Source organism: Ostrea edulis, chromosome 1, assembly GCF_947568905.1.
Source record: "Ostrea edulis chromosome 1, xbOstEdul1.1, whole genome shotgun sequence".
Taxonomy (NCBI): domain Eukaryota; kingdom Metazoa; phylum Mollusca; class Bivalvia; order Ostreida; family Ostreidae; genus Ostrea; species Ostrea edulis.
Window position 1 is genome coordinate 22,291,845 of NC_079164.1, and position 25,202 is coordinate 22,317,046.

General features: G+C 35.0%; 1 protein-coding gene across 3 annotated transcripts in view; it reads right to left on the bottom strand.

Moving 5' to 3' along the window:
• The window catches only part of LOC125663705 (polyamine-transporting ATPase 13A3-like), a 55,494-nt gene that overhangs the window by 26,749 nt on the left and 3,543 nt on the right, over window positions 1-25,202 (bottom strand). Inside the window, exons 1-8 of one of the 3 annotated variants that reach the window (XM_056153063.1) lie at window positions 20,238-20,587; window positions 17,543-17,616; window positions 14,988-15,155; window positions 11,066-11,124; window positions 3,982-4,063; window positions 3,488-3,573; window positions 2,305-2,379; window positions 278-347 (exon numbers count right to left, since the gene is read on the bottom strand). In XM_056153063.1, coding sequence (XP_056009038.1) covers window positions 278-347; window positions 2,305-2,379; window positions 3,488-3,573; window positions 3,982-4,063; window positions 11,066-11,124; window positions 14,988-15,155; window positions 17,543-17,616; window positions 20,238-20,316 — 693 coding nt within the window. In that variant the 5' untranslated portion in view covers window positions 20,317-20,587. Of the gene's footprint in view, window positions 1-277; window positions 348-2,304; window positions 2,380-3,487; window positions 3,574-3,965; window positions 4,066-11,065; window positions 11,125-14,987; window positions 15,156-17,542; window positions 17,617-20,237; window positions 20,588-25,202 lie in introns of those variants that run through there. The other 2 variants (XM_056153064.1, XM_056153065.1) reach the window with 2 other exon arrangements.

The following is a 25,202-nucleotide window of genomic DNA, read 5'->3' on the forward strand; positions in this document are numbered from 1 at the left end:
ACCAATCCATGAAATTACATCTCAATAAACCTGTAAACTCTCACCAATCCATGAAATTACATCTCAACAAAACTGTAAAATCTCACCAATCCATGAAATTACATCTCAACAAAACTGTAAAATCTCACCAATCCATGAAAATCGGACCCCAAGAATTCGTGTGATTTCACAGTATCCCATGAATACAGGTAAATGTCCACTCCCACAGAATGTCTCAGGTGAGCTAAAAATTCTAATGTTCAAGACAAAACCTTTCTAAATTGATTAATGATCTTACCTCTTTGAACAACAGGTGTACTACTGGTTTAACATGAACAGCAATAGAGTTGGCACCGTATGTAATTCGCCTGTTGGTTGAGAAAAAAATAAACTCAAAGGCGAAAATGTTTTGTGCCTTTTCAACATATAAATACGACATTAATAATTTAGATAATATAATGCTGAAACTAGGATTAATTAATATCTAAGCCTTTTGGCTTAGTTTCCAATCTCCATTAAATACAGATGTCTATTGTAAAATGTTGATCATTATGAAATAAATATTGTTTAAACTAAGATGCACTTTTTAAGGCATTTTATTAGCATTTTTTTTTACTTTAAAATTCATTGGGGTTATTTACTCCTTAGGGGGTACATGTGTGCCAAGTTTGATATCTATCAAGCTTGCCCCTAACCGTTGACCTCAAAACCAATGAGGTCATGCTCTCTTTCAGGGCTATCAGTATACCAAGTTTGATGTTTGTCAAGCAAAGGATTTTCAAGATATTGAGCAGACAACACTTGACTGACAGACCAACTGACTGACAGACGAGTGCAAACCAATATGCCCCCCCCCCCCCCCCCTTTTCAAAAAAAAGAGCATAAAAAATTAGCATCATTCGTTTAGTAACAAGAGACTCACAGGCCTTATTACTGTATTGGGGGGACATTAAAAAAAAAGGGGGGGGGGGGCTTCTGGTGATTCGAATCCGCGAATTTTATGTACCTGCGAATGTGTCTAAAATGAAAAAAAACCTGAAAATTACAACCCGTGAAATTATTCCCCTATACAGTAGTTAAAAGTATCGATCACTAGCCTCAAGAGCTTTGAAATCTAGAAATAATTTCCTTTTGTGCATATCTCAGCTAAATTCTAATATTCAGCAACTGTTACAGTATAGATATAAAACAAGATGTGTTCTTGAAACTTAAATGTCCCCAAAAAAAGGTATATACTGATGAAAGGCTTTACATAAACTATGTTACATCAACATAATAGGAATAAAGTGCCTATACTGATGAAAGGCTTTACATAAACTATGTTACATCAACATAATAGGAATAATTAGGATCCATCCCAGAGTAAAACCCTTGGGTTGCGAAATTCACAATTTTGGTACATCCTTTTATGCTTTTCCTAAATATGCATTTAGTTTTTATATTATGTCAGCAAACTGAAAGAAGTCTTTCAAATGATGACAATAATCACTATTATAATAACTTTGGCCCCACCTTGAACCAAAATCCTTACCCTTGTGATTATGAAATTTACAATTATGCTAAAAGACTGCCTACTCCTTTAAAATATGCATTTGCTTTATATTTAGTATCAATAGTATTAAAGATTGATTGATTGATTAAATATAGTTTAACGTCCCTCTCGAGAATATTTCACTCACATGGAGACGTCACCACTGCCGATGAAGGGCTGCAAAATTGAGGCCTATGCTCGGCGCTTATGGCCTTTGAGCAAGGAGGGATCTTTATCGTGTCACACCTGCTGTGACACACGACCTCAGTTTTTGCGGTCTCATCCGAAGGATCTCCCATTTAGTCACCTTCTACGACAAGCAAGGGGTACTGAGGACCTATTCTAACCCGGATCCCCACAGGTAAATGTTTTACACATACATACTATATATACCAAATTTGACCCAGCCCTGGAGTCAGAACCTCTACCCCTGGATCATGAAGTTTACAATTTTTGTAGAGGCCTTCCTGCTCTACATTACTTTCCTTACATATGTGCATTTGTAAAGAAGAATTTTGAATATTGGTCAATATTTGGCAGTTTTTACCCTGCCCCTAAGACCCAAGGGTGCAGGAGTCCTCAAATTTACAACTTACCGGTATGTCACCCTTGTTCCAAAGATGCTCCTTACAAAATTCGAAAAGAATTGGAATGGTAGTTATCAAGAAGTTTAGATATGTTCAATTTGTTAATATGTGAAATTAGATGGATGACTGACGCTGACCAAACGCAACAGATCACCTGAGTCTACTCAGGTGACCTAAAAATCAAACACATTGAGAAATAAATCCCACCTGCGACACTGCTCTGTAGCAGACAATCCCTGGAGAGCATGAAGCTGTGAACAGGTCATGTTATTCTCCAAACCTCTGCAATATAGATAACAAAATCATGGCAGTTCAGTTCCTTCACATTGGAATAACAGTCTGCTAAATTCCCTTAGCTGTTGCTTGAACAATAACATATACATATTCTCAATGCCATTATTTCACATCTAAATAAGATGCTGTCATTGAGACTTATGTATTGGAAAACGAACTATTTCCAGTAAATCAATTGTGTCATAAAATTAGAAAATGTCAAATTCAAAGTGCCTTGAAATATAGAGACCCACAGGCCTTATTCTTCACCCAAGTATCACACAACAAAAACCTCTCATGCTGATGCTGCACTGAGCACAACTCTGAGAATGGTGTCACGTGTCGGACCTCGATCGTGGCCAAATGTTCATGTTTCTTGGTCACAACAAACTGTCTGATCATATCCAACCTCTGCCTAATACAGGCTTCCTCTGTCTCTTCATTATAAACTTGTAGCTCAAAACAAATATTTGTATTATATTTACCTTGACTTTTACTAATTAATCTTAACCTAAGGTTATCACACATTATCCTAATAATAATTAGCCTTTGTGCCTTGTAAGAACTTTTAGTATCTCTCCATTACAAAGTTATGGCCCCACAGAAATGTTTGTCATTTTTTTTATCCTTTAACGTTGGACAAATTATCTTGATTTAGGGTCCAAGAGGTGTAACCAATGAGATATCTGTAATGTCTGAGAATCTTAGCTTGTTTGAGTGAGTTTGAATCCTTTTGGAGACTTTTACACTTTTTTTTTATCTTTGCAGTCGCCAAAGAGGTCCAAAAACACTCCTTAATTATGATCCTCTAATGTTCCTTCATTATTGAGGCCTTGACCTTCGCTATATATATAGGTCCTTGGTTTATGGCCCCGAACACGCTGTCTGATCATTAGAAGCCTTTGTGACTAGTATGAATTCTAATACATATTCATTAGCAGCCTTTGTGACAAGTACGAACTTCTAATACATATTTGTTACAAACCTGTAGTCTGGACTAATAGTTCAAATTTTTTTTTTAACACTGGTCTTCAATTTGGCCAAAAGACCTTGATTTTAGGTCACCAAAACACTCAGATGACCAGAAAAATGCTTACTTGAATATAGTGATACTTACTTGAGTTTCTCAAACTCCTGAGATTCATTATTCCAGCAATACTTGACTTTCTTCACAACGAAATATCTCATTAGATTTTCATCATGCTACAATATTCAAATGAAAATCATTACATGTATAATCAAATGTTTAATCAAAGTATGATGCAACAAGAACAGAAAATCTTTTCTTACACAGCACATACATAAGACATGTTTCAGAAACACTATCCCCACCCCCACCCTTGTTCTATTCAAGATATGACCTTCACATTTCAGTTCACAAAGTGACAAGCCTCTATCTTGCATCAGTCAAAAGTTATAATCAAGGTTAGAGTTGCCTCTCATCTTTGATTACAGGGGCATAAAAACAAAAACGTACAGTCAGAGGATCAACTTCTTAAATGATTGAAATGCAATTGACTATCATCTACTTGCATATTTTCCAAAGTGTTATAAAAAGTAGTACAGGTTCTGTTAACAGACAGGTCTCGGCTCACCAATAAGTATACTCACTCCTGTAAGTAAAATGTCCGCCGTAGCTTTCCGTCTTCTTTTAGAGAAGGAGAATGCTGGGGTGGGACGGATTATTTTGACTCTGTAACACAAGAAGGATTTACAGCATTGAGTTAAATATTGCTTACACCTCACTCTCTCATACACATTACTGAGTTCAGTATTGCTTACACCTCACTCCCTCGTACACATTACTGAGTTAAGTATTGCTTACACCTCACACCCTTGTACACCTCACAGAGTTAAGTATTGCTTACACCTCACTCCTTCGTACACATTACTGAGTTAAGTATTGCTTACACCTCACTCCCTCGTACACATTACTGAGTTAAGTATTGCTTACACCTCACTCCTTCGTACACATTACTGAGTTAAGTATTGCTTACATCTCACTCTCTCATACACATTACTGAGTTAAGTATTGCTTACACCTCACTCTCTCATACACATTACTGAGTTAAAGGACACATGACACAAAAAATTATTTGTCTGTAATCATTGTCTTTGTAATCCTTAAGTCAGATTCTCACACTGAATCTGTTAAACAAGCATCTGATAACAAGGCACAGCTGGAAATAGTAATCTGTAAACACCAGCCGAAGCAGTTCTCCGAGCAGTGCCGACAGTTAATGAGATAAGAGTCACGTGTGTGTTATATACGTCAGAGGTGAGCTTCTTGGAAATTCTCACCGTAACGTATTCAATACAATGGCTGAAGACTTATCAGAACTCTGATTTATTTAAGAAATAACAAAATTCAATTGCAGTAAAATATTATTGGAAATCATGTAATAAACTTAAACTTTGATATTCACATTTGCAGCAGATTTAGGTTGTTGATCCTCCTTCCCCCCAAGCTCTAAATTGCTAAACATATATAAATATGTACCAGTATGTATATCATGTATATATTGAAAAAAAAAATCAACAAAAATTCCGTATATGTCTAATGAATTGACATCATGGCATTCTGAACCCCTTATCTATAAAAATGTATGTCACATATAAATAATGTAAGAAACCTACCATAAAACGAATGTAGGAAAAAAAATCACGGGAAAAAAGTCACGGATGAAAAATCACAGGAAAATAAGTCACAGGAAAAACAGTCACAATATATATTTTGTATAAAAATCACATAGATGTATGAAAAAAAGTCACAATATATATTATATTATATGTATAGGGGAAAATTCATAGTATATATTTTGATAGAAAAGGGTCACATATACAAAGAAAGGGGGAGAAAGTCACAGTATATATATTTTGAAAGAAAACTACACACATATATATATATATATATATATATATATATATATATATATATATATAGAAAAAAGTCAATTATTATATAAGGAGAAAAGTTTTACTTAAATTTGATTCAAAGTTAGAAGATTCCATGGTTTTTTTTAATCGTTTGCAACAAACAAATAACCCCAATAAAAATTAACTTTTAAGTATTTACAACAGTTGTTGAAGGGACTGTTGAGATTAATTAGTGGCTTCACAAGGCACCTTTCCCCTTTTCTAGACAGTGTATTCCCTGTATAAGTAGACAAAATGGCATCAGTTTACAATCTTTGAAGCCATACATAGGATGAAGGAAAAAATATGTTTGGTTTTTTTTTAGCAAATGTTAACTATTCATCGGTGCTTTATTTTTTCTACGTATGGTCAAAGTCACTCTTTATAAATATTGTGACTTTTTTTCCTTAGTATAGGCAAAAGCAATCAAAAATTTTGAACAAAAGAAATTGTGACTTTTTTTGCTAGGTGTGGTCATAGACACTCTTTATACATATTGTGACTTTTTTTCCTGTGACTTACTTTCCAGTGACTTTTTTTCCTACCCAGATTGTGACTTTTTTTCCCTGTGACTTTTTTCCCGTTTACCCATATGACAGGGATTATAAGAAATGATCTTTGTTTTCTTTTGGTAACAATTTTCTCTAGCAAATTGTACCCCCTCCCCAAATTTAAATTTGAATCCTGATACAAAATACGAATAGTAAAAAGCAGTTAACTTGCAGCACATATGTAATCATATTGTAAAAAAAAAATCAGTTTTTTTTTAACCTGAAGTTTTTGTCGCTTTCTATATGCACCATACCCAGATGGGTTTTTTCTCTCAGTATTTGATTAAGTTGAATATTCACCTTGGGTAGGCCACTCAGCATCGGGTACAGCATCATCTTTTAACTGAGCATGAGCATTATCATAACCTAATTCAGCTAACCGGGGTGGGTAACGAGAATACTGATCTGGCGTAAAGTGTTTCTCACATATTTTACTGTATTTGGTTAATGTAAGGTCTCTTCTACGACAGTAATGTACCCATGCTTTTTGAAGACCTGCATCTTTGGGGAAGCGAAAAAATGACACATTTTTGTCCACTTTTGAAGAGGTTGAACAATTATAAACAGCACAATACGGCATCCTTACAAACTATATGACTACAGTGTAACTCTTTAGATACAAAGAAATATGAGTGTGCATGTTCTTTGTTTATGATAGCATTTAACCCATTACTGGTAATTAGGGAAACTGTTTGTCTTTGATCAGTGATAAGAAAGATTTATAGTATCTCTTCTGTAGAAGCATATAGCATCTCTGTGCTGTAGCTCATCTCTGACGTCACCCCGACTGTTTCCGATCTCTGGGGTTTAGAATATGCATATTGAGGTCATGCTGCTTATCAGTACAGTGTTACAGCTTTAGCTGTGAAACGGATGCGTGTTTAACAGATTCAGTGTGAGAGTCTGACTTAAGGATTATAAAGACAATGATTGCAGATAAATAATTTTTTGTGTCATGTGTCCTTTAAGTATTGCTTACACCTCACTCTCTCATACACATTACTGAGTTAAGTATTGCTTACACCTCACTCCCTCGTACACATTACTGAGTTAAGTATTGCTTATACCTCACTGGGTTCAGTATTGCTTACACCTCACTCCCTCGTACACATTCTCACTCCCTCGTACACATTACTGAGTTAAGTATTGCTTACACCTCACTCCCTCGTACACATTACTGAGTTCAGTATTGCTTACACCTCACTGGGTTCAGTATTGCTTACACCTCACTCCCTCATACACATTACTGAGTTAAGTATTGCTTACACCTCACACCCTCATACACATTACTGAGTTAAGTATTGCTTAACCCCCCCCCCCCCCCCCACCCCGATCTTCGGGGCATAAAAACATATAAATCACTCCTCTTTAATCCACTGTGAATTATAGGAAAAGATTAGATCCCTGGTCAGAACAATGTGAACATCATTAAATGATAATGAAGCATTGTACAAAGTTTCAAGGCTATCCAATAAGCCATGTAGGAGGAAAAGTGTTCAAAAGCTATTTTACATCCTCCTACCCTCTTATATCCAATGTAACTTTTAGGAAAATAATTGGATCCTCCTGTCTGATAATATGCACATCTGCAAATTGCAATGAAGTATTGTACAAAGTTTAAAGTTTATCCAATATGCCGTAAAGGAGGAGAAGCGTTCACAAGATTTTGTGAGACAGATGGACAGACAGAAAGTAGAAAAACAATACGTCTCCCCCTGGAAGATAGAAGGCATACATGTAATAAACATATACAAAGCAACATGTAAATATTTGCTAGAAAATTCAATATGTTGGTAGATATTTCATATTTTCCTGTTTTACCTGCACTTATATATTGAGTGAAAAAAATTGTAGAACTTGGTTGAAACTTAAGAAGACTACTTATCTATCTCCTTTTTTATTGGTTACACATATATATGTAAATACAGCAGTACTAAATATGCAGGAAATATTTACCTGGAGAGGGAAATTTTTCAGTTTCTTTATCAATTCTGTACATACTTTCAAACAGATTACCTCAGAACTTTAAAAACCGTCTACTCTGCCCAGGAATAATCACTAATGGTGAGTTTATAATGTTATCAATGGTGTACATGGTGTCACTTTTATAATATGAGATTTTAATATAGTTTCTTGATTTCCTTTTGATAGACTTTCTTTCACTGACAATGTTTACCATAATCCCATAAACATAAGGATAGCAACCTAATTTGATATTTTGAGAACCAGGTAAATGTACTCAAATTGTGGTTATTGCAATAACCTATCAATACATTTTGTATCTTGTAGTGGGAAGTCAATCATTGTTTTTATCATACGAAAATATAAAATAGTAAATCTCACGAAAAAATATTGTGTATTAATTAGTAAATAATGAATTCATGAAATACAACTGATTATCATTTGATTTCTTGATACTGGTGTGTTACAATGTAAATCATAAATTGCAATGGACTCCATAGAAATCTATGTCTGACAGAAGATTGACCTCAATGATATATGATTGGAATCTCAATTGAACAACATTGACAGATTTTGATGTCAATGAAATGTGTGTAATATGAGAAGTCAATCTTTGGTTGGACTGGGAATCAAAACCTGGAACCCCTGCATTACTAGTAAGGTACTCTTAACCACTGAGCTATCCAGGCCGATGTCCACAGTCCATATAACCCTAACTACTACATTCCTCCCACCTTTAATCTAAATATACTTTGTTACAATAATAATCATGTAAACTTCACAAAATAACAAGAATGACAAAAATATGGTTTAGAATTCTAGACAGCGATTTTGATTCTATTGTAAGATAGACTATGCATTTGATAAGAAATTGGAATGTAAATGGAACTGCGTGTGATTTTTCAAGGTAATTGATGAAATTATAATTATTTGTAATTGAAGGAAACACTGATGGCAAAACTCTAAGGTCATGAGGTAAAAAAAATTTAAAACAAGAGGCCCATGGGCCACATCGCTCACCTGAGTCACCTTGGCCCATATCTGAAGACTTTCCATATATATTTGCATGTAAAACCTTGGTCCCTATCATGGCCCAAACTACCCTTTGCAAACTTGAATTTACACTATGTCAGAAAGCTTTCATGTAAATGTCAACTTCTTTGGCCCAATGGTTCTTTTAAAGCTTTTTTCTATATTTGAAGTGGTTCTTGAGAAGAAGATTTTTAAAGTTTTTCCCTATATATTTGTATGTAAAACTTTGCTCCCCCCCTTGGGGCCCCATCTTATCCCCGGGGGGCATGATTTGAACAAACTTGAATCTGCACTATGTCAGGAAGCTTTCATGTAAATCTCAGCTTTTCTGGCTTAGTGGTTCTTGAGAAGAAGATTTTTAAAGTTTTTCCCTATATATTTGTGTGTAAAACTTTGACCCCCCCCCCCCCCTTGGGGCCCCATCTTATCCCCGGGGGCCATGATTTGAACAAACTTGAATCTGCACTATGTCAGAAAGTTTTCATGTAAAAATCAGCTTTTCTGGCTTAGTGGTTCTTGAGAAGATTTTTAAAGATTTTTCCTATATATTTGTATGTAAAACTTTGATCCCCTATTGTGGCCCCATCCAACCCCAGGGGCCCATGATTTGAACAAACTTGAATCTGCATTATGTCAGGAAGCTTTCATGTAAATCTCAGCTTTTCTGGCTTAGTGGTTCTTGAGAAGATTTTTAAAGTTTTTCCCTATATATTTGTGTGCAAAACTTTGATCCCCCCTTGGGGCCCTATCCTATCCCCGGGGGCCATGATTTGAACAAACTTGAATCTGCACTATGTCAGGAAGTTTTCAGGTAAAAATCAGCTTTTCTGACTCAGTGGTTCTTGAGAAGAAGATTTTTAAAGATTTTTCCTATATATTTGTATGTAAAACTTTGATCCCCTATTGTGGCCCCATCCAACCCCCGGGGCCCATGATTTGAACAAACTTGAATCTGCATTATGTCAGGAAGCTTTCATGTAAATCTCAGCTTTTCTGGCTCAGTGGTTCTTGAGAAGAAGATTTTTTCTATATATTTGTATGTAAAACTTTGATCCCCTATTGTGGCCCCATCCAACCCCCGGAGCCCATGATTTGAACAAACTTGAATCTGCACTATGTCAGGAAGCTTTCATGTAAATCTTAGCTTTTCTGGCTTAGTGGTTCTTGAGAAGAAGATTTTTAAAAGTTTTTCCCTATATATTTGTGTGTAAAACTTTGATCCCCCCTTGTGGCCCCATCCAACCCCCGGGGCCCATGATTTGAACAAACTTGAATCTGCATTATGTCAGGAAGCTTTCATGTAAATCTCAGCTTTTCTGGCTTAGTGGTTCTTGAGAAGAAGATTTTTAAAGTTTTTCCCTATATATTTGTATGTAAAACTTTGATCCCCCCTTGTGGCCCCATCCTACCACCGGGGGCCATGATTTGAACAAACTTGAATCTGCAATATGTCAGGAAGCTTTCAGGTAAATTTCAGCTCTTCTGGCCCAGTGGTTCTTGAGAAGAAGATTTTTAAATGACCCCACCCTATTTTTGCATTTTTGTGATTATCTCCCCTTTGAAAGGGACATGGCCCTTCATTTGAACAAACTTGAAAGCCCTTCACCCAAGGATGCTTTTGGCCAAGTTAGGTTGAAATTGGCCCAGTGGTTCTGGAGAAGAAGTCGAAAATGTGAAAAGTTTACAGACAGACGGACAGACAGACATACGGACGCCGGACAAAATGTGATCAGAATAGCTCACTTGAACCTTCGGTTCAGGTGAGCTAATAAAAAGAAAGGTCTTGTCACAAGGAATACAAAATGTGAAATTTGAAAGCTTTAACACCTTCCACTCAAAAAGTTATGGTCAAGGTTAAAGTTTTAGCAAACAAACCAAAAACTATATACCTTAGAATTTCCAATTATGAGGGCATAAAAATGTTCCATTACAAATTACTTTGAATTAGTAATTAATCACCCTCAATTACAATTACATTTTTAATTACCCCATCCCCATCCAACAACACTCCGATTTTTGAGGAATTAAGTTCAAATATCCTTTACAAAAAACAAAATAATTAAAAAGATGTAATTTTGTCATCATCAGTTTGATTTTATTTTGACCAAGTTAATATCTAAGTGCGCTGCACGTACATTTACAATATACACTGCATACATGAATTGCAAACTAAGTTCAAAACATTTTCATATAATATATATATATATACGCAAATGTACTCTTTGCATCCTCACCTTGTGCCATCTTTTGTGACCAGCACGACTTCAGCAACAAACCACTGCTCATACTGATCCTGAAATGAATTTTTAAGATTGTACAATTCAATAATGACTAAAAAACAAGAATACAGAAGACTAGACATATATAATACAAGAATTAAAGAAGTTCAGTCAACCATGAATATAATTCTAACATTTTTGTTAGAACATTAAGTCAACTGTGATGAGAGTGAAACCTAAAATACTCAGTAGATAAGATCATGTATACCAAATTTCAGTTTCCTAAGTTATATGATAGAGGAGAAAAGTCCAGAAAACTGTATTTGGCACAAAGTCCCATAAGTCTCATAAAAATCAGTCAACTGTGGCAAATTTTTGATTTGATCTGTAATATATTAGTAAATCATATACCAAATTTCAGTTTCTAAAAGAGTTTCGTAGTTAAATGTAAAAATTTTTGGAAGTATACTTTTGATTTCTACATTGAAGAGAAATTATGAAATTAATAGAAAACCTGGGGTAACAACGCTCGTCATCAAGCTACATTGTGTTAAAATTCACTTTTTTGCACTTAAAATTGATTGACTTATGATTTATTTGCATAAACTAGATCTATCTGTTGGTGTCAACACAACATAAGCAACACAAATCAATCATTACATCAAATTAATACATACTCATGTCTATAAAAACAGAAATATAAAAAAGTTAATTTTAGTAGATTGGAAATAAATAATGATCTTTTTGCATTTAATACACTTACGTAGCAATATTCCAATTATCACCTGCATATAGTGTTTATGCCTCTCAACTGATTTGGTAGGCAAGTACTTGCTCTGCATATGATCAGTTTTTAAATCAATGCAGGCTACTGACAAGCAAGTTGATGTTACAGGGGTTTCAACAGTCTTGTTTAAAGTCAACATTTCGCAAATTCTATGGGCGTTATAATGATCTAGTTTGCCAATCTGACATGTTTCATATCAATTGTTAAGCAGTATGTTCTTTACATACTGATTTTGACTACGGATTACTCTGTTTATCTGATTAAGATACAAGGCTCACAAAGGATGCAGTGTTCGAAACTAACTTTTCAATCCTGTAGACCTTCGGTCCACAATCATTTTATTTCACCAAATCCCTATAGACCAAATAAAAACACTAAATGCTGTTTTCAGCATTCTAAAAGAACAGTTAAAACTTTGGAAAGTTTGTACTCAGTGGGTCCCCCATATCCTTACAGAAGAGGTCCCATGTGGATCTGGGTTAGAATAGGTCCTCAGTACCCCTTGTTTGTTGTAAGAGGTGTCTAAATGGGATTGTCCTTTGGATGAACAGCAAAAACTGAGACCACATATCACAGCAGGTGTGGCATGATAAAGATCCCTCTCTGCTCAATGCTGTAAGCACTGATGCTAGCTAGCATAGGCATTAATTTTCTACCCCTTCACCAGCAATGGTGACGTCTCCATATGAGTGAAAGATTCTCAAGCAGGACATTACACATACAACCAACCAACCTTACAGAGAGCAAAAACGCGTCCATATAGAAATGATCACCCAGTTCCTTAGCAATTATGAAGACTGTGATCAGCGGCACTAAAATGAGATCGCTACTGGTAAAGAAACTTTTTTTTTTAACTCAATACTAAACAAGGTTTGGATCTCATTCTGTGAAACTAAACCAAGGGCACGCAAAGATGAAACCGAAATTACATATCAAGTTGATTGTTCCATTCCCCCCTTTCTTTTAAAATGGAATAATCTGTTTCGAATGATTCGTCATTAGATTGTGGAACATTTTATTATAACAAGAGGTCCATGGGCCACATGGCTTACCCGAGTCACTTTGGCCTGCATATTTAAAGATTTTCCCTATATATTCGCATGTAAAACTTTGATCCCTATTGTGGCCCCCACCTACCCCTGGGGGGCATGATTTTCACAAACTTGAATTTGCACTATGTCAGGAATAAGCTTTAATGTAAATATAAACTTCTTTTGCCCAATGGTTCTTAAGAAGATTTTTTTCTATATATTTGTATGCAAAAGTTTGATTCCCTATATGTGGCCCCATCCTACCCCCCCCCCACCCACCCCCGCAGCCATGATTTTTACAAACCTGAATCTGCACTATGTCAGAAAGCTTTCATGCAAATGTAAACTTCTTTGGCCCAACGGTTCTCAAGAAGATGATTTTCAAAGATTTTTTTTCTACTTCTTTGTATCGTCGACTGCCCTATTTCGGTGACTGACCAGAATCGGTGACCTTTTGTTTTCGTGTTCGCGTTGTTGTTTCCAGGTGTAGATTGTGTCATCAATTTCGCCGTAGTGTTTACAAACATATACAGAGTACGTCTTCCAATTTTTTTTCCGAAAATGAACTACTAGAAGGAGAGTATGCAAACAATCAGCATGAGCACCCCAAAAATAAGCCCATTTACGTATTACTTTTTCAAGCAAATCTTCAAATTGATATAAAGCATACCAAAAGTCTAGAATTCTACAACATGTTATGTTATTCATTGACGTTTAGTTGCACATTCCTCCTGTATATATGTTTTTACAGTTACAAACTTTTGGCAAACTTATATATTAACAATGGTCACCGAAATAGGTGACGTCACCGTTTAAGGACCACAAAGTGATATGTTTTTTATTACGAAAATATTTTCAATTAACGTACCAATGAAATTGGAATTTTTGGATGAAAGTAAAGGAATCTAATTACTTTAAAGGTAGGTGTATTGTTTATTTATTTTATCCAAGTGATTAATGAGAAAATCGTGGTTTATTACTAAGGTCACCGAAACTGGTCAGTCGACGATACTTTCCTAGCCCAGTGGTTCTTGAGAATTTTTTTATAAAGATTTTCCCTATATATTTGTATGTAAAACTTTGATCCCCTATTGTGGCCCCATCCTACCCCCAGGGTCATTTTTAACAAACGTGAATCTGCACTATGTCAGGAAGCTTTCAAGCAAATTTTAGCTTTTCTGGCTCAGTGGTTCTTGAGAAGATTTTTGAAGGACCCCACCCTATTTTTTGCATTTTGTGATTATCTCCCCTTTGAAGGGGGCATGAAAGCTTGAAAGCCCTTCATCCAAGGATGCTTTTTGCCAAGTTTGGTGGACATTGGCCCTGTGGTTCTGGAGAAGATGAAAATGTAAAAAGTTTATGCCAACGACTACAGACAATGGACAAATTTTGATCAGAAAAGCCTTTGGCTCAGGTGAGCTAAAATAGACACGTGACTGTTAAAAACCACATAAATTAATAATATTACATTCTAATGACCATTTAATAGATTGAATGTAATGTTGACGTGAATAAACAGTAGAAAAGGTATAAAAAGTGTTATTTATAATAGTAAGTAAGTTTTCACTTGTTAATCATTTAGTTTCAATATTCATCATATTTAGTTATTTAGTTTTAAGGGGGGGGGGGGGGGGGGGGTCCTTGTTGAAAACTATGTGAAATAAGTTTTTTGTCAGACATTGAACTTTTGATCTCGTCCCTAAAAAAGTGGGGTTGTAGATGAAATTTTCATATTATTGGCCAAAATATTCAATTTTCATACAATCAATAAAGATGTTTTTAAGGATTGGTGTTGTTTAGCAAAACATTTGAATTAGTTTCAAGTCTCTACTACAGGTACTTGATATAAATACATGTCTAAGGGTACAAATATTGATGACATATTGGATAAAACAGAAACTGTAATATCAAAAGATAGCATCTCGCACGGCTATGCTCATATACTCAGGAGCTAACTTCTTCAAACAATAGTATGATGAAACTGAGTTGTGACAAATGGACTGAAGGACGGACGGCTGGACTGAGTGAAAAATGTCGTCGCATTTGACATCGCAAGAAGGGGACTAATAATTGTCCTGAAATAAAACAGAGCTTTTCAATATAACTTTAAACACTTTACCTTAAGTACGACTTTAGTGGCCTCGGAGAGCTGTGTTACAGTATGCGTACACTTGATATACCAATGTGGACACCAGTACAACACCAACGGTAGAATTCCACCAGTCAGCAAATACCCTACATACACCATCCATCTCCTTACTTTGTTTACTCTGTAACCACTGATTACCTACAAACATAAAAACATACCACTATAAGAAACATCGGATTCCTACAAACATAAAAACATACCACTGTAAGAAACATCGGATTCCTACAAACATAAAAACATACCACTGTAAGAAACATCGGATACCTACAAACATAAAAACATACCACTATAAGAAACATTGGATTCCTACAAACATAAAAACATACCACTATAAGAAACATTGGATTCCTACAAACATAAAAACATATACCACTATAAGAAACATCGGATTCCTACAAACATAAAAACATATACCACTATAAGAAACATCGGATTCCTACAAACATAAAAACATACCACTATAAGAAATATCGGATTCCTACAAACATAAAAACATACCACTATAAGAAACATCGGATTCCTACAAACATAAAAACATACCCCCATAAGAAACATCGGATTCCTACAAACATAAAAACATACCCCCGTAAGAAACATCGGATTCCTACAAACATAAAAACATACCCCCGTAAGAAACATCGGATTCCTACAAACATAAAAACATACCCCCATAAGAAACATCGGATTCCTACAAACATAAAAACATACCCCCATAAGAAACATCGGATTCCTACAAACATAAAAACTTACCCCCATAAGAAACATCGGATTCCTACAAACATAAAAACATACCCCCATAAGAAACATCGGATTCCTACAAACATAAAAACATATCCCCGTAAGAAACATCGGATTCCTACAAACATAAAAACATACCCCCGTAAGAAACATCAGATTCCTACAAACATAAAAACATACCCCCGTAAGAAACATCGGATTCCTACAAACATAAAAACATACCCCCGTAAGAAACATCGCATTCCTTGTCCATCTGGATATTTTTATTTGTACTTATCGATTGATTTTTCTCTATTGAACATATAATACGACTATACATGTATAATTAGTTACTTTAAACATTTATATACTTTTTAAATCTGATATCTGGGGTATTTTTGTTTTTTGGGGTATTTTTTAAAATTTGCATAGATCTACATCAAATTTCTACTCCCTCGCAAGTCTTTCCAAATCATGAAAAATTTGTGTACATTTCATATTACAATTTATGTTTATGAATACTCTCTCTCTCGCTGAGTAATTTTAATGGCTTTGTTTCCACCCTATAGATTTAAGTCATGCCCTGTATGTAAGGTAACGACAAAGGCCTTAACTTGAAAACTGTGCGAGGAGTTAGATGGACAAATCATATACTTACTTGGTAACAATTCCTCAAAACTGATTAAGTTCAACAACCTATTTTCTCAAAAACTGAAGAAATTAAAAATCCTTGCAATTTGCACATCTTCAATATAATACAAACACCTGTACAATTAGAAGGTCCTCACTTGAAAAGTGTGGTAGGAGTTAATCAGTCTGTGAGACAAACAGCACATATTAACATTAATTTCAAATAAATATGCAAAATTTCTGCAAGAGAAGTCCAAATGGATCAAAACTGCAACTTAATCTAGAGTGACCCACAAAGAATTACACAGCAAGTTTCAGCTTAACATGTGACAGAGAATCTCAGAAATGAAAATAGAAACAGAAATCCCCAAACAGACAAATGGATGGACCGACACCGCTGTACCACACTACACCCATCTGAAGACGAGCATGTAAAAAAGAATAGAATGCAGTTGAGTTTTCCAACATTGGACCAAATATTGATTGTAAATTCCCCAATTGATTGGTTATTATTTTTTGGTCATCCAAAGAAAACTAATATATCTAATTACTTTCATCAAGGCCTTACACTTTAGCTGTAAACAAAGATGGCTAAACATGTATCATTTGGTAAGCTCTATTGATTGATTGATTGATTGATGTATGTTTTCTGCCACACTCAACAATTTTTCAGTTATCTGGTGGCGCCCAGTTTTTATTGGTGGAAGAGAGAACCCAGATACAATGTACCTGGGAAGAGACCACTGACCTTCCGAAAGTAAACTAGGAAACTTTCTCACTTACCGGCGCGAGCGGGATTCGAACAGAGGTGAGAGGCCGTGTGATTTTGAGCGCAATGCTCTAACCAATCGGCCACGGAGGCCCCTTGGTAAGCTCTAATAGCTTGTTTTGGTGTTTTAACATGTTTAAGAAATGTACCCGATATTTTTTCAAGGCAAATCTCTGTTGAGTTGAAAACTTTAAAGACTAGCAATGATCACAGTACAATGGACTTTTTCTGATTGTTAACCAATCATATCAATGCTGTAACTTTTACTAGTATGAGGAAAATACAATTTCCAGAAGTGTTTCTTCCTTGGATTAATGGGTTCAATAATCTTCCAAATGCAGCACATTGTAGCATTTTATAAAAAAAGGTGGCCTGACAAAAAACTGAATAACATAACTACATAGTTTACCATCTGGTCATCAGTGTCCTTATTGAGGAAGGTCAGCCCACTGTTCATCTCCATCTTCACCTGGTTAGAGTCACCTACAATACAACAGGCAATCTTCAGTTGACACTCTCATGTCCGGAGGCATGTCCCCTTTTATTTAGGTCAGAGAGACCAAAAATAATAATCTACTACATGTGATAAGAGAAGAATTTCAATAACTATTTACATAGGATACAAATAAAATGTTTGTGCAATTTCGTCACATTTGTTTTAATACCAAGTTTGTAAAGCAATGCCTCCATAACTTTTACTCATAAATCATGCTTGTATGTTAAAGGGACTGATTCACGATTTTTCTCCCAATTTTGTTTTTCACTTTAATTTATAATGATCAAAATCTACAGTCTAATATGTTTAGAAGGTTTCACAAAAATTTTCAAAGTTATTCATCATGACAAAAGCTCCCTATAGAGAATTCATTATTTGTTTTGAAAACAAAGATTGAGGTGTGTAATTGTTTAAGAAGTTTTCAAAATAAATGGATATTGATCCAAGTTTATTATATATATATACATCACTTCTCCAGTATACTTCAGGTAAAATGTGTCATTTAAAAGTTAAAATTTGTGAAAGTACAAAATGAAGATGCTTTAAATTACAAAATTAACATTTCACTGGTTTGTTTGTTTACATAAAAAGAATCAAAGCTAAAATATTGCTCTTATCCTTGCATTCAGATGGTCCAAATTTTGGTTGTCAACATTAAATAAGTTATATTCTTAATTTTTAACAAAAACAAGATGTGTTTGTAAAACACAAATGCCTCCAATAATGACCAATTCCAAAGACAGTCAAGGTCACAAGGATAAATATCTTGGTACGTGTAGAAAGATCTTTTCACAATAAATGCTTATGTGCAATATAAAAGCTCTAATAAAAATTTACCATTTAGAAGTTATGACCAATGTCAAATTTTTTAAAAGTAGGTCAAACTCAAAGGTCACAGGGTCAAACAATTTGGTATCCACAGAAAGGTCTTGTCACAAGAAATACTCATGTGAAATATCAAAGCTCTAGCACTTACTGTGCAAAAGTTATTAGCAAGGTTAAAGTTTTCAAAAGGTAGGTCAAACTCCAAAGTTAAGGTCACAGGGTAAAAAAATGTTGGCACCCACGGAAAGGTCTTGTCACAAGGAATACTCGTGTGAAATATCAAAGCTCTAGCAATTGCTGTTCAAAAGTTATTAGCAAGGTTAAAGTATATATATCAGTCTATGCGAAAGACATCAGACCGTCGGACCTGACCGATGTGCAGTGCCTCAGGTCCGATACATCATTTCTTACACTGGACTGGAATGTCCCATGTCTCAGTGTCCGATTTTGAGCTTTACTATTTTGACATGGAGTCATTTAAATGTTTGTTATAAGTAAAAAATATCACACAAATCCAAGTTTCACTTTTTTATGTTAGGTTTTTCGGTCTGACAAAATCTGGTTCGGTCCGGTGTGTTCATTAATTACACAGGACCTAATGTCCTGTGTGGACCAAACAACTTTCGCATAGACTGATATATATATAAAAATAATTGTTATGTAGTGCCTAGTTGCAGAGGACTTAAATTTAACTGACAGTAAACGTCTAGTTGATGCTATATAAATGTAAGAGTTAATGGGAAAGTTAACTGTCTGTTAAAAGTTAACTGTCATGCAACTGAGTCAAGAGGTTTTCTCTATCATTTGTACATTTAACTAACACATGCCAAGCAGTAATCTAAATCAGTTACACCGGGCCTGCTGCACATTCATCAGTCATTTATACAGAACATATATACTCTCAAGTACGGTCAAGATAGCATCGGGTAGCCTATGGGCTAGGTATGGTGGCCAATTTGTGCCATTCTAGAATGTGTTGTCTTTTCGTTATTTTGAAACAAAAAGTAGCTAATATTATCATTTTGTTGTCTTTTTAAAGTCTCTAAATATTGTTTCCTTGTCTTTTCACCTCGAAATAACAAAAAGACAATGAAGTGTAAAATGGTACAAATCAGCCACCATACCTTGCCCCTAGGCTAGCTGCTACAATCTCAAACACAGCCCTGGATAAGGACAACATGCACTCTGAGTATCAGTCTGATTAAAACCACCTCCCTTCTTACACTCATCGCCGAGTCATTTTCAAAATACTATGTAAGGAAATAAAATAAAAAGCAATTCATATTTTGCACCAATTAAACAGTAAATAAACACTATACCAAAGGAGTTCAAATCAAAGTAACTGTTCTCATACTTATATCCATACACAATTCCTCAGACAAAAAGGAAATAATCGATCCCCAGAATTTTTACCCAATGGATGGTCTGTCATTATGGGGGTGGGTGGGAAGAGGACAACAACATCTTCAGTCAATAACATTAACACAAATGACAATATGTTACTGGGTAAAAACCGATTACACACACACACCAAAACAAAAAATACATCATACGAGTAGACGAGAGATATTGCATGCATTTTAAAAACTACTGACATTACTACATGAACTTTTCATGTACAAATAGCTAATATATGTACTTATTTAAAAGGGAATTGTGCATGTTGTGTGGTCATGACCATTTCATATACATAATAAAATAAGAGTAAATTATTCCTTATTTTTCCAAAACACAGCAAGATTATGTGTTATTTGAGATTTCATGAAGCATGATCAATACTTACACCTACTTTCAATTTCCTCCTCCTCATTAAATCTTGTTTGTGATATTATTTCACAGATTGGACAAATCCAAACAAACATACACGTTCTTACATTGTATACTTGTATATATTACATATATCATGTGACAAAAAAAACCTCAGTGTTAACAGCTGCTCAACATCTGTATGCGACTATATGCATTTAATTACATACATTGTGTATCCAAATGTTATCTCTGACTGCTATCATTTCCCCATGTAAACATGGTCAATATAGGCATTTCCTCTTATCTTTACACATAAGTTGTGATCAAGATTTTGAAGCACTATAAGCAGTCACAGAGTTAATACAGAAATCTCTCTCTCTCTCTCTCTCTCTCTAAAGTTTTCAAGGTTAAAGGTAAAACGAAATAGTCACACACTGTTTTCTGTAGGATTTTGTCTTGGACTTTTGATTTTTGAAAATAATAAGTTCCAGAAAATCTTGCTGAGTCCCAGTAAATTTTTATGCATTCACAAGTTAAAATATCGAAATTAAGTAAAATCACATACAATGAACTTCCCTTATTTGAAAGTATCACTTTTAGGATCTAAGAAAATTTGTCTGATATTTTGGTTAGTTTTTTTTTGTTTTGAGAAATATATTATATAATTATTGACCTCTTGAAGATAATGCTTTAACTTTTAACCTTAGAAGTACAATTTTCAACAAAACTGAAATACTGTACAATGTACAAGTATACCTCTGGTATATAGCTAAAGCACCATATTGACCTAAACAAGAGGCTTACAGGCCTTATCGGTCACCTGAGTATTAGTTAAAAGTATCACTTATAGTCCCAAGGGTTATGAAATGTAGAAAAAATTTCCTGTTCTGAAAATCTAAACTAAATTTTGGTAGAGGCCTTCCTATTCTATATCACTATATGTATTTGGTTTCTCTCATACATGTGCGGTTGCAAAGAAAAAGATTTTTGAAAATTGGTCAATTTTGGGCAGTTTTTGCCCCACCCTGCCCAGCAGGCCCCAGGGGTGAAGGAGTCCTGAATTTTATATTTTATGCCCCCCTTGTCCCAAAGATCTATGCTTCATACCAAATTTAAAAAGAATTGGAATAGTACTGATCAAGAAGTTAAAAATGTTCAATTGTTAATGCACGTACAACACGCGACGACAACCAATTGCAATAGGTCACCTGAGTTTACGCGGGTGACCTAAAAATATCAATAATTGTTTTACTGTATATATATATATGAATAATTTAAAACAGCAAAACTGGCTGGTAGACTCTATGAAACAATACCTGATCAGAATGTTCTATTTTGCCTTAAGTTGTTGAATAGTTTTCAATCAGAAAGTGCAGAATAATTTGATCATAAAACCATTGTTTAAAACAGCAATGACTATTGCAATAAAATCACTTCAAAATTTAATTGTTATACAAGTGACAATAAAGATTCCTCCCTGCTCAAAGGCCGTACATGCCGACCATTGGCCTAAATTTTGCAGCCCTTCACCGGCAATGGTGCGTAGGACATTAAACAGTGTACACAACCAACCAAAACAATCATAGATATCTTACCATAAACAAAACTTTAGTGAAAGAATAAGGTTATTGAGCCTATTTTGAAATTTATGGTTGCATATTGTTGATATCCTACTTGAGAATTCTTCACTCATATGGAGTCCTTTGTTAGTGAAGGGCTGCAAAATTTAGGCCTATGCTCAGCACTTACTGCCTTTGAGCTGGGAGGAATCTTTATCATGCCACATCTGCTGTGACGCGGGGCCTTAGTTTTTGCGGTCTCATCCAAAGGACCGCCACAGTTAGTCGCCTCTTACGACAAGCTAGGGGTACTGAGGACCTTTTTTGACTGTATCCCTACGGGATGAAATTTATGGTGTTCAAGATCAAACTTTATTTTTTACTTATATTTTGGCATACTAGGAATGGTACATTATGTTGAATGAGAGTGCAACAAGCTCTAATTACTAAAGATTACAAGAGAAAAAATTCCACTCTAATTACGCATCTAAAAATAGTCTATTGGAATTCCCATGGGCACAAATTGTGCTCCTTTGTTAGCTGACAGGTTTTATATGTGTATTTTTATAAAGCAGAATTTATTCATTTCAAAGCTTCTACATGAAAAGAAAAAATCTCTTGTTGTGGCCTTCGATCAACTCAACATTTAGGTAATCAAAAGAAAAACTAACCCGAACATAGTTTATTTTGATATACAGTGAAACTTCTCTAAACCGGCTGGCTCTCGGACTGAAAAAAAAAACAGCCGGTTTGGAGGGATGGCCGGTTAACCGAGAATTTAGCATTTAGAGACATTTTATCTCAATATTCACAAAGTAGCTACTGTTCCCTTTCTTCTGGTGATCTATGATCAATTATCGGCGGAGATCAAATTAGTCCGCTTGTACCTACAGGTATTGTACATGTGTAATTAACAAGAAATATTCTCATCGAAATCATCTAATTTTAAACTGAAAATCTATAACAGGATTCCGATACATGAAGAAAACACAGAGGCATATTGGAATTCCTCTTACCTATAAAAACCCTGTAAATACATGCATCGCTTATATCATTAACAAATTTGTTTTGACGTTTTTAAAAGTACAGTAATAAATATGAAATTTTAATTTGAATATGTCTTAGGAGTTTTAAGTCTATGGAAACCAAGAATATTAATTTATCTTTTAATAATTATCATTAACAGCTCATGGGTTTGTTTTCTTTATCAAATACCGCTTATATCCATACGATAGAATGGTGCAACAATATGGCATTTGATACTGTATTCATTCAACATGTTCCTAACTGTTTCTTATATTTTGTACAGAATTTGGAAGGGTCACTTGGGTTAGCCATTTAGTGTCACTTAACACCCTTGAAAGCACAGGTAAACAATAGACATTAAAGAGGCCACTTGTGTTTTTCACACCTCCAGTGGATGATTTCCCACCTGGCCAGTTGGTCAGTCCAATTGCACACCTGGCCAATCTTGATCACCCTCTGGCCAAAATTTTCTTGTCTTCAAAAAGTGGCAGGTATGATAAGGGTAAATTACACATGTTTGTTAACAAATGTACTTTAAAAAGTGGCAGATGTCCGGTTTTCAGGGGTGGTCGGTTTTCTTAAACTTTCTCTGTAAAGAAATGTTAAGATTTCTGCCGGGACTTTAAAAATCGGCCAATATCTAGGGAGAACCGGTTTTCTGAGGGGCCGATTTGGAGAAGTTTCACTGTAATTTCTATTCAAAACAGTTTATTGCTATAATTTTTCACTAGCCTGTTGGGCTACTTTTGAGACAAATTTTACTAGCTCAGACTAAATTTAAGTAGCCTTGGGTGTTGACCTAGTAAGTTTTCATGAAGACTGCCATTGTAATAAGTATGTTCTATTATTTGGAAAATGATGTGGAAGCACTAAGCCTTGTGTATTTGTGTACATGTAACTACACCCGTGGATCACAGGCAATTATATCGCTTGGGTTCAAATTATGTGTCCCCTCTTCCAGGGGAGACATTGTTCTTGTACTGTCCGTCCGTCTGTCTGTCACAAAGTCTTGTGAACACTTCTCCTACATGGCTTAATTATCGGACAGACTTGAAACTTTGTACAAATGCTTTATTGCCATTTGTAGATGTGCATATTGTTGGGACGAGAGGATCCAATTATTTTCTTAAAACTTATAGTGGATCTAAGAGGGGTGAAGGATGTAAAATAGCTTGTGAACGATTCTCCTCCTATATGGCTTATCCAACAGACTTGAAACTTTGTTTACAATACTTCAATGCCATTTGCAAATGTGCATATTGTAGGGACAAGAAGATCCTGACAATCGTTTTCCTGAAAGTTTTAGTGGATTTGAGGGGTGGAGGGCATAAAATAATTTGTGAACACTTCTCCTATGTGGCTTATCGGAGTTCATAATGGCTATGTTCCTCCTCGTGCTTTCTCCACCATATCACGCAGTACATTAAGGGGAGGAAGTTTCATTTGGTGCACTTCCAATTTGGGGAGCTGGGGAGAAATTTGTTTTTCAGAAAAGCAATCTCTAGTTTACTATTATATCAATTTAACGAGTACTCTTTAAAGGTAAATTCAAACCCAAGCGACTAATTGCCAGTGCCCTGGATATAAGCAATCAGTAAGCAAATCATAAATATTTACTGAAATCTTGCATCAAATTAAATATGCTGAAGTTGAATAAACTAGAGTATGCTTTTTAAATATTAATTTCAAGAAGTAAATCTACATGCAATACATAGTATACTGTCCAAATTTTTTTTATCTAATGGCATTATCCACTTTGATAATCAAGGAAAAAAATTATAGATTGTCATGTTTATAAAAAAAATGTATGCTTATCACATCGGACACCACTTCTATCAATCCAAGAGTACCTTTAATATGAATTAAAAATATTGCTCAAAGTTTAAAACTAAGTTCAACATGATGCATATGACAGAAGTTGACACGACTGATCCAGAATTGGAACAGATGGTGTTTCTTTGGTAGGGCATCTTGACTACAATAATCAGGGTTTGACACTAAGGCACGTCCGACCGACTGAGTCTACTAGATGATAGTTCCGGTTGGGTATATTGTCGATTTACCAGTTCGACTGGTCGTGTTGACAAAATAAACAAGAAACTTTACTATAAACAATAAGATATTTTATTCTTAACTAAAAAAAAAATCACTGTGAAGAGTTAACAAGCAACATGAACCGCGTGATGACATAATCTCTATTTTTTAGTTTTAATAAATAGTCACTGTCAGAAGTGATGTTTTACGAAATCTACTCGATGTTAATGTGTGTAAAGTTATGTTGCGGATAAATAGATATAAACTAAATTTATTTTCATTTGAAAAAAAAACCAGTTTATCTTAATTGAAGATAAGAAAGTGTCTATAAAATTAATAAATTACATCGTAAACAGCCATTTTTCGGTGTTGACACGTGT